Here is an 11,065-nt window from a genome sequence, read left to right on the forward strand (position 1 = left end):
CAGGCACTTAACCTCAGGTTGCTCCAGTGGGACTGTCCCCGTAATAATTGTACTGTAAGTCACTTTGGAAAAGACAAATAGCTAATTAACTTAGATGTATCCCGTAAGGGCAGACGGATCCCGCAATAAACAACCACTGTGTCATTTAACATTTTCTCATTCAAACAAGAAAGCGCTATACGATGTATGCTAAGAAACACGACGATCGAACAATAGACTCTACTATTGTGTCTAGATAAAAAGCAACGTGATAATTTTACCTGCGAATTAAGTGGAAGTAATCAGACTGGATCTGTAAGTTCAAACCAGACCAGGTCAAACTGGCAAGAAAAACACTGTAAGACTAAATAGATCGCCGAGACCATTGGTGCCAGAGTTTTCTTCAGTCTATTTAAGCTTACCATGCTTTTGGGAAATGCAGCAAGTAAACATTGTCCAGATCTTTGAAATGTGACCAGTGAGATTATGAGGTAAATCCAGGATAGTTCGGTCAAAGCATTATTATCACAGCTGTAAGATCAGACCACAACAGTGTGATTAAAATAACAAGCGGCGGAGAGATCAGACCATTGAGATCAGTTCGTTGAGATCAGACCGCTGACATTTGGCTGTTAAGATCACAGGTATAAGATCAGTGAGATCATCAGACCAGAAAAACATGACCATGATGGTGAGATCAGACCATCACAGCAACGACTTACAGCTGTGAGATCAGACCAGTAAGGCCACAGTAGTTAGATAAAACCAACAAGACCACAGCGGAGAGATCAGACCACTGAGATCAGATCAGTGAGACCAGTAATAAAACAACAATGGTGATATCAGATCACAGGAATCAGATCAGTTTGAGCACAGCAGTCAGATCAGATCTTTGACATAATTTCAGCAAGATCAGACCAGTAAGACCACAATGATGAGATTAGGACCACGGAGGTGGGTTCAGGTCTTTGAGATCAGACCACTACTGGTGCTGGATTGAGGTGAGAGCGAAAGCTTTTAGCGATACACAATAAAGTGCTTTATAAATGCTTCATTCATTCATTATGACCACAGTGTTGGGACCAGATCAGACCAGTGAGACGAGATCAGTAATATCAGACTAGTGGTGGCATCAGACCAAGGCTAAGACCAGACCACTGAGATCAGATGAGCAAAACTTAACCAAAGTCCGTAATGTGCAATTATTACTCTGCTATGTTATGTAACCAAGAACATAAAAGCTCCTCCTAACTCGAGTCACGAACTCTACTGAACTCTCTCTTATCGAGAAGAGCGTCTTCCTGGAAGAGTGTGTGTTTGAGGATGACTGTGAGCTCATTTCCAGAGAAGCATAGGTGACCCTGACACCCACCTCTCCCACTAGTCCTAATTAAAAGTCCCTCAGAGCCAGGTTTATGCTTGTGCTAAAGACACTGCAGTCTCCTGGTACACCCACACACACACAAACACACACACATCTGTTCTGTAAAGAGCTTTCCAGAGCATTAGGAAGCAGATAAGCGTCTGTTTCCAGTGTGAAGCGGTGAAGACTTGAGAGGGTGACTCTGTGTGGTGTGAAGATGTGGAGACGGTGGAGTGTGAATGTGTAACTGATTGTTGTTCGGGAAGGGGGAAAGTCAATGCGTGAACACAAACCCCGGAGGGTTTCCTGCAGATTCGAGAGACGATGTCAAAGCTGCAGTCTTCTGGAAATCGAGTCTCTTCGTACATTGTTTCGTTTCAGTCTTTAGACCGCAGACGTCCTTTAGACAGTCATGTCGCATGCTATCACTTCAGCCCACTTTGTTTCGACCGAAATGGCATATCATTGTATTTGATGAAAATAACATTTCTGTTGACGTCAAAGCTCCGTTTTCTCAGAAGAGAAAGACGGCGTATTTTAAATGTGCACCGTATCCGCTCAAGGTTCGTTTAGTCAATATTTAGGAGAACGCTATTTAAATAAAAGCTTACAAATGTGGACTGAAAGCCACAGAATTTATGTGGCCATGAGGATGGAGTTGGACGTCTTTATCGAGTCCCGCTGAGAAAACAAAAAATATTGCATTGCTCTTCATTTATTTGTGGCTGCTAATGGAAATGGGAGCATGTGGTCTGATAGCTGCTCCGGGACGTGTCTGAATTCAACAATGTTGATGTGAATCTGATACGAGAGTGGCTCGGTGTAATGAGAAACTCCACTTATTGATCACACACCCACTCAAACGGTGTGATGTGATTATGGTTTTCCCATCAGGATGACCGTTGGTGGTTGTTAGGCATTATTCTACCTGACAAACTACAATGAGAATGGACACGCCGCCGATACGATTTCACCTGCAATACAAAAAACACACAAAAAATGAGGTTGCGTGACTAGCTTTAGCACACGTTCAGGATCTGCAGTTTACAGTATATGCATCAAACACCGAGCGCGCTTTTGTTTAGTTAAACGCGAAATCTTTACTAGTCACACAGTTTCTGAAAACTGACCAAGCACCGATTCTCAGCCCCTGACTCGTAACACGATTTCCCTAAACAGAAAGCTTTTTTTGAGAAGCAAAACACACAATCTGGCAGGAATTAATATCAGGGCAAAGGTGTTTGCCTTTGAGGTGCGTTTATGATGTTAGGCTTCATTGTGCGAGATATGCGAGGCATGTTGCGTTACGTCTTGGGTTTGTGTGTAAAGTTTTGAAAAAAAATGTTTCGAAAATGTATGCAAGCTTTGGAGGAAAAAAAGAAATAAATACTGTAATTAGCTGTCCGTAGATAATGAATTTGCTTTTTTCCTTTCTCTACAGGGGTAAAAGAGTTTATATTTCCATAGCAACGCCAGTGTCAGCTCGCTGATAATGAGTCTCCTGACGCAGCTCAGATTGTTACTGTGGAAGAACTTTACTCTACGGAGCAGACAGAAGGTACACACACACACACACACACACACACACACACACACACACACACACACACACAGAGACACACAGAGACACACAAAATGAAACTGTATTTGGGAAAGCAGCCGTGACCTTAGTCGTTGCGAAAAACACTACTTTTATGGTATTTTCTTCACTATCACTGTAAAAAAAAAATGAAATATTACTATTTGAAATCTTGTTTATAAAATAAATAAGCCTACATTGCATTTAACTGAAATAGTATTTTTTTATAATCTTTATAATGTAATATAAACCATGCATTATCTAGTAAAGTTACAACTTACTGGAGAGATGGTTTTACTTCCTTTGCAAAGTCAATTTTACTCTCATTTTGCATCTGTATTTAAATTTTATTACAGATTATGAATCTGTTTTTCAGTGCGATTGTAAAAATTGTAAAAATAAAATGCATTGACTATTTAAAGCACCATTGAACACCTACTTTCTTACTTTTCAATACCGTGTCTCTTTGCATCGCATTAAACTGATTAATATTGATTTAATAATACTATTCTTAGAAGACATATCTCTCTAATTTATGAATTTTGGTGGTTCAGGGTTGAAAGTGCGATGAGGGTAAAATTATTAAAAATGCATGTAAGGGATTGAAAAGTACCCCCCCAAAAAAGTTTCTAATAGAGTTTCAATGTGACCTTCATAACAAAAAAAACTAAATAAAATCTGTTCAGTGAGGCTCAGGGACATTAAAGAGAAACACTGGAATACACGAAGTGATCTGTTGCTTTTAGAGAAAGAGGAGGCTCTGGTCGACCTGGAACAGGTGTGTGTAAGAACGAGCAGATTTCATTGGTCCTCGGAGAGTGAAAAACGGCCTCACCTTCACAAAGCACGCGTGGGATTATTCATCACATCTCACAGCTCCTCTGGAGAACATGATTGATGAGCGAGATCGGATCGAGTGCTAATGATTACGGGGTGTGTTCGGTTCAAGCGCTGCGCTAATGCCAGTAATAAGCATCATAATGCTGGGGGTGGGCTTCGTCCAACTAGTGCTGTGTAACAAAGTTAATTATTAGATGGTAGCACTGGGAGAACTGAGTATTTAATGCAGAAAATACGGCATTCTCTTCAAAATAAGGATGCGTTCGCATGACTGATGTGTTTTTTTTGCATATAGGAACCTTTTATGATGCCAGAAAAGTTAATAAAACACCCGGTCTAACGGAGCGAAGAACATTTCAATAAACTGTGTGGAAATATTTCTTTATATAGAAATATCAGAATCCAGACAGCTGATAAAACATCACAATAATCCACAGCAGTTTAACATCTGGAGAAGAGAAACGATGAGAAAAATCCATCTCCTGGTGTCTGTCTCACGTCAAAATCCAGCCACCTTCCCCGAGTTATTATGGATTTTAATATGGATAGATTTTACTGATGGATGTGTTTCTTACGAACAGCTTTTGGCTTCTCAGGATATTAACTGATAGACTCAAGTGGTGTTTATTACTTGTGGATTATTGTGATGTTTTTATCTTTTTTGCCTCGTCGTGATTAACCACGCGAAATGTAAAACGTTTTTTTTAAATAATATAATATATGCACACATGTTGTGTGCATATGCAAATGCGAAAATATGCATGCGTGCAATAAATATACATAGTACACAGATATATATAATGTAATTATTTTAAATGCAGTTAACCGTGATTAATTGTCGGACAGCACTAATTCATATTACATGCCATTAGCTGAATTTTAGAGTGTTTTTGGACCACTTCAGTACAGTTTTAATGCAGTTGTCTTTGGCATACGGTAGAGATACTGTAATTTGACTCACTGACTGGATGTGGATTCGTCAGTTTTGATTCCTGGCCCGGGTGGGTGGAGATTTGATTCATAAATGGCCTCCGTCGAGCACTTGTGCTGCTCTAATGGTCTCTCTGATGATCTGATGTGAAATTACAAGAGAGACCGACGGACAGACAGAAACACAGAGAGAGAGAGAGAGAGAGAGAGAGAGAGAGAGAGAGAGAGAGAGAGAGAGAGAGAGAGAGAGAGAGAGAGAGAGAGAGAGAGAGAGAGAGACAGAGAGAGAGAGAGAGAGAGAGAGAGAGAGAGAGAGAGAGAGAGAGAGAGAGAGACAGAGAGACAGAGACAGAGAGAGAGAGAGAGAGAGAGAGAGAGAGAGAGAGAGAGAGAGAGAGAGAGAGAGAGAGAGAGAGACATCTGTGCATCAAAGTCGAAAAACAACGTGTGGGAAAGAGCTTCCTTTTGGTTCAGAAATATGAAAGCGTTCCATAAAAGAGGTTTGAGTTTTATTAGGACGTTTTGCATGTAAACTAGTGAGTTGAACCGATTCCCCCGTCACCTGTCTAATGCGTTTCTAATGAGACGTGCTCAAACTAATGGAGGCTGATGACTGCGGCGAGGCGATGAGAGGTGAGAGGTCAAGAGAGATAATAGCCATGCGGCAAAATATCCGTTTAAAGGGACGGTTCGCCTAAATGATTCACACTCGTGTCATAACGGACCTGTATGAGTTTCATTATCTCGTGAAATGTAACAGGCGGGGTTTACAACGAGGCGATGAAGCAGAAACACGGCTTGCGTGTAGGATAAGTGCAGCTGCTTCAATTGAGTCTTCAGTGTTTCTTGGACCGCACTGACATTTAGCCTTTTTTGTAATTGGATAGCTATCCTGTCTAAATTAAGGCACGGAAACTAACCTTTCAGTTGAGTTAGAGTTGGCTGCAAACTATAGGAGCCTGTTTTTGACATAGGACAAAAACAAATAAATTGTGCACCGATTAATCGTGATTAATCACATTCAAAATAAAAGTTTTTGTGTACATTTTATATATATATATATATATATATATATATATATATATATATATATATATATATATATATACAGTACATATATACATTTTTTTGAGACACACACAGTATATATTCAGAAATTATGTGCAAAAAACAAAAAAATTGTGCACCGATTAATCGTGATTAATCACATTCAAAATAAAAGTTTTTGTGTACATCATATATATATTGATATATATTTTTAAGACACACACAGTATATATTATAAATTATGTGCATCCATATAATTTATATTATATATACAGTAAATAACATAATAATTAATAAAGAAATTAATCTGAATTGTAAGAAAAAAGCTATTTTATTTTCTTCTAAAAAAAAACCCAATTATAAGATCTTACTATAGGTGCCAGTTAGATTCAATAAATAAATAAATATAATAAAACCAAACATTACCCTGCCAAAAGTAGTTCTTTCTTTCTTTCTTGAGCAGCAAATCAGCATTAGAATATTAGATCACGTGACACTGAAGAGCAGAGTGAAAATTCACAGGAATGAATTACAGTTTAGCTGTTTACACAGAAAACAGTAAAGTTGTGTATATATATATATATATATATATATATATATATATATATATATATATATATATATATATATATATTTGAGCAGTCACTTCTGAGGCTGTGACGGACAGGGCGCGCCGCTGCTGTACTCAAACAGCCCTCCATTGTACATTTTCTGGCAAAACCCGAGATCTTACGGATGATTTAGTTGAGAATGGTGTCATGGACTCGGCTGACTGGCAGACGGAGCAAATCTCAGCGTACAGTGACTTCAGCCTTCATCTGATCCTCAGCCAGACTTCACAACATCAAAGTCCTGATGGAAAATAAATGTTAAGTAAATTTGCATTTTGACTGCAGAGAGCACTTTAATCAGATCCGTGATATCGCTCTCGATATCGTGATATAAATCTAACTAAACGCAACATAATTGCTGAAGAAACGCATTCAACTTATAATAAAAGCTTTGCAAATCTGAATCCATGAATCCATCATTCGGGAGCCAGCTGCTGATGGATCCGTTCTCTTGTTAGCATTTAACCGCATATAATCAGGATGTCTAGAAAACCAGGTATATGAGGTAGTTTCTTCATCAGATTTGGAGAAATGTAGCATTGCATGCGCAGTGAATGGGTGCCGTCAGAATGAGTCCAACCAGCAGATAAAAACCATCAGAAAAATCTGGTCTTCAGAACACAAAAACTTATGAAAACTCCATAATCCATAATAACGCTTTGTGACAAAGTCACAGTAGCTGCCACCGCTGGGGAAGCAGCATTAAATTACACTCGCACATACACCCGCACACACTCCGGTTTACCTCTCATTCACTCATTGCATCCTCCCCTCTGTTGCCGCTATCAGTGTAGCGGTGCACACGTGAAAATGATAGCACACGGACATTTCCCCATTTCCGCACTGCTCCGTTATTTATACTAATCATTACATACATTTTACATAGCGCTTGTCCTGTTTGTCTTTGTTATGTCTGTCTGTGTGGGCGTAGTCAGTCTTCGGAGAAAGTTAGCGGTGGCCAAGCCGGCGCGCCGGCGGCCAATTATAATGTCACAGCCTTCCCGCGCTGTGCCGCGGAGCCGGAAGCTGGCGAAACCATTGTCAATGTATGTTTAGGTGTTTATGTGTGTATTTACGTGTGGCAATAATACAATGAATGTATTAAGTGTAACGGATTGTCTGTTGATTTGTATTTAAAATTGTTGGAAATTAAGGATGAATAGTAAGTACCAAATAGAGGTGGTATTTTTATCCTGTAAATGTTAGATGTACCTGCAAATGGTAGGATCCAAAAAAGGGGTGGAGTTTGGCCTATTTAAGCAGAGGCCAAACTTCATGACGGGACTTGTTCACCAAGTCGATTTGTAGAGTGCTACTGCGGTGCCTCACGCAATTTAAACTTTAATGTATATGGTGGATACCTGGTTGATCTTTGTAGTGTTTTCGGTTTATTTTTCCCTTTTATTTTCTTTGGTACTTTTGGATTGTTTGTCGTTGGTTTTTGGTGTGCACCTGTATATAGCCTTCACTGTCGACACTGCTGCACTGTAAATAAAACTGCACTTTGCACTGAAGTGCTGTTGCGAGTGAGCCATCATTTTTACATCCTTTCACGAATTTGCGTCCCTCCCCGAGCTGGTGGGCTCGGAAACATCACAGTTGGTGTCAGAAGTGGGATGGCTACTCGCAAGACAGTGCCGAAGGGTAAGAAACCCAGGGCGGGTTTACGATCCCAAGTGAAGGCTGCGTCTGAAGAGGAGGCGGCCTGGAAATCGGTTGACAATACAGAGGATGAGGAGTGTGTCACGAGTCCTCCCAAAGTCTCCCCAAAGTCCAGTCAACCACCAACCAAGTCTGTCACCTCTGACGCTACAGCTGGTGAAGGAATGATTTCCCTGATGCGCAGATTTCTGGATGCTCAAGAGCAGAGAGAGGATCGATATCTGCGAGAGCTACGAGGTCTTCGTGAGTCCATCTGGCAGTCAATTCGTCCTGCTGAGGCCTCGATGGATGGGGAGAGCATCCGAATGGAGCTACCAACACCAGCACCTAAGGTATCCACAAGACACCGACCCGTTTATGTCCAAGACTCCCCAAAAGGTACAGCACTGAGAGAGCCAATGCAGTGGGCTGATCCGAAGATGCCGAGCTTCCAGCAGGGGGAAGACATTGAGAATTATCTTCGGCGGTTCGAGCGTCTGGCCAGGACCTGGAGGTGGCCTGAGGAGGAGTGGAGCTATCGTCTGGTTCCATTGCTGACCGGGCAGGCACTGGAGGCGTACCTGGCAATGGATGAGGAGCAGGCGGAGGTCTACGCTGACCTGAGGGATGCACTGTTGGAAAAATTCAACATTTCTCCAGAGACCTACCGTCAGCGCTTCCGATCATCTGCGGTTCCAGCTGGAGAGTCACCAACAGAGACTTACCACCGGCTAAAGAATCTGTACAAGCGTTGGGTACGACCGGAGGAGCACTCAAAAGAGGAGATCGGTGAGGCCATCGTCCTGGAGCAGCTTCTTCGGGTGCTTCCCTTCGATGCACGCACCTGGGTGAGAGAGCATGAGCCAAGGTCAGGACTGGCGGCAGCAAGGTTGGCTCAGCAGTACCTGAATGCTCATGGCGGTCCTCGTACTCAACCATCTAAAGGTACTGTGCGTGGTGCTTCTCATAGCTTGGGGAGTGTAAGGGGTCTGACAATATCTGACAATACACAAGGTCCAAAGTCAACAACCAAAGACTTGCTTTGCTTTTACTGCCAGCAGCCGGGCCACAAAGCAGCTGTATGTCCTGCTCGCAAAGCAAAACTTACGGGATTTTGTTATGTGCCCAGAGAGGGGGACTGTGGTTTTGGCTCTAAGGGGGAGAGTCAGAATGTATTAGCTGTGACTGTTAATGGACATGAACTGAAAGCACTCTTAGACACTGGAAGTTCTCTGTCAATGTTAAAAGCATGCTTTGTAAATAATGTCAATTATGTGAATACTACCTCTGTTCAGTGTGTGCATGGGGATGTAAAGCAGTACCCCCAAGCTGAGATAATGGTAGAGGTACAAGAACAAATGTACTTACTTAATGTTGCCATAGTCGACAATTTACCAGCTGATATGATTCTTGGTAGAGACTTACCAGTGCTTTATGAACTCTTGCAACCCACCAGCAAGGACTCTGAATGTTCTGTTGCCACAACCAGTGTTGATTTGTCATGTCCTGCTCTCACTAGAGCTCAAGCCAGGGCCGGTCTACAGCCATTGCCAGACTTGGATAGTAGTCTGTTGCAGGGCGGGACTAAAGGGCCTAAAAAGTCACGCCGCCAAAGGCGACTTGAGAAGTACCTGGGAGCCCCAGCTTCTGACCCCTCAGTGGAGGGTCTCGAGGTTAATGGCTGGAAGGTCCCAGGGAACATAGCACAACTTCAAAGGAATGATGGAACTTTGAAATCCTTGTTTATCAAAGCTGAGTGTGCCAAACCATCAAACCTGTGCAATGAAGAATATGTGCTATTGAATTCTGTGTTATATGTGCGAAATAATGATATGACCCGTTTGATTGTACCATGTTGTTGTCGTCCTCTTGTTCTGCATCTTGCACACACTGTTCCATGGGCAGGTCACCTTGGCCAACAGAAAACATATGCACGCATTAGCTCACGTTTTTACTGGCCCACACTATACACAGATGTACAAACACACTGCAACACATGTGCCATCTGCCAAAAGACAAGTGCTGTGTCCCAGCGGGGCAGAGCACCTCTGCAACCGCTCCCTGTTATCTCTGCACCTTTTAGGCGAATCGCCATGGACATTGTGGGGCCAATGGAAAAGAGCAGTGCTGGACATCGCTACATTTTGGTAGTGAGCGACTACGCCACAAGGTATCCTGAGGCCTTCCCACTCCGTTCAATTACCACTCCTAAGATCATCCATGCCCTGGTTCAACTTTTCTCCAGAGTCGGCATACCCGAGGAGATACTCACAGACCAGGGAACAAACTTTACATCGCGGCTGATGGGGCAGCTGAACAAGCAGTTGGGCATTACAGCCATCCGAACAACTCCCTACCACCCTCAGACGGACGGCCTGGTGGAGAGATTTAACCAAACGCTCAAGAACATGCTACGGAAGTTTGTGGCAGACACAGGAAAAGACTGGGACAAGTGGTTACCATTTGTTCTCTTTGCGTACCGAGAGGTACCCCAAGCATCAACAGGATTCTCACCTTTCGAGCTTCTCTATGGATGGCAGGTACAAGGACCCCTGGACTTGCTAAGGAAAGGCTGGGAGGAGCAACCTGCATGCTCCAAGACGGCGGAGAAGGGCATTGTGCAGTATGTGCTAGAAATGCGAGACCGTCTGGAGCGATACAGAGAACAAGCCAAAGAGAACTTGCAAGAGAAGCAGAAAACACAGAAAATGTGGTATGACCAGCACGCCAGACTCGGCAGTTTCAACCAGGACAGAAGGTATTACTCCTGTTACCCACTTCAACGAGCAAACTACTAGCTAAATGGCAGGGGCCATACACCGTGGTCCGCAAGATGGGGCCAGTCACATATGAAATTCATCATCCTGACAAGGGCAAGACCAGGCAGACCTACCACGTGAACCTGCTAAAGGAGTGGAAAGAGCCACCTGGTAAGGGACAGGAAACATCGCTTCTTGTGAGGAAGGTGGAGGTAGATGAGGAAGAGGATTCAGAGGATGTAAAGAGACAGCCGTCTGTGGTGAGTCTGACTCACCTAGAAGACTCCACAAGGAAAGAGCTGCAGCACCTTCTGAA

At 42.7% G+C, this 11,065-nt stretch overlaps 1 protein-coding gene across 1 annotated transcript in view; it reads left to right on the forward strand.

Moving 5' to 3' along the window:
• Positions 1-2,832: 2,832 nt before the first annotated feature.
• The window catches only part of LOC122348804 (phospholipid-transporting ATPase ABCA1), a 117,514-nt gene continuing 109,281 nt past the window's right edge, over positions 2,833-11,065 (forward strand). Inside the window, 1 exon segment of the mRNA XM_043244672.1 lies at positions 2,833-2,900. Coding sequence (XP_043100607.1) covers positions 2,835-2,900 — 66 coding nt within the window. The 5' untranslated portion in view covers positions 2,833-2,834.

Source organism: Puntigrus tetrazona, chromosome 7, assembly GCF_018831695.1.
Source record: "Puntigrus tetrazona isolate hp1 chromosome 7, ASM1883169v1, whole genome shotgun sequence".
NCBI classification, from domain to species: domain Eukaryota; kingdom Metazoa; phylum Chordata; class Actinopteri; order Cypriniformes; family Cyprinidae; genus Puntigrus; species Puntigrus tetrazona.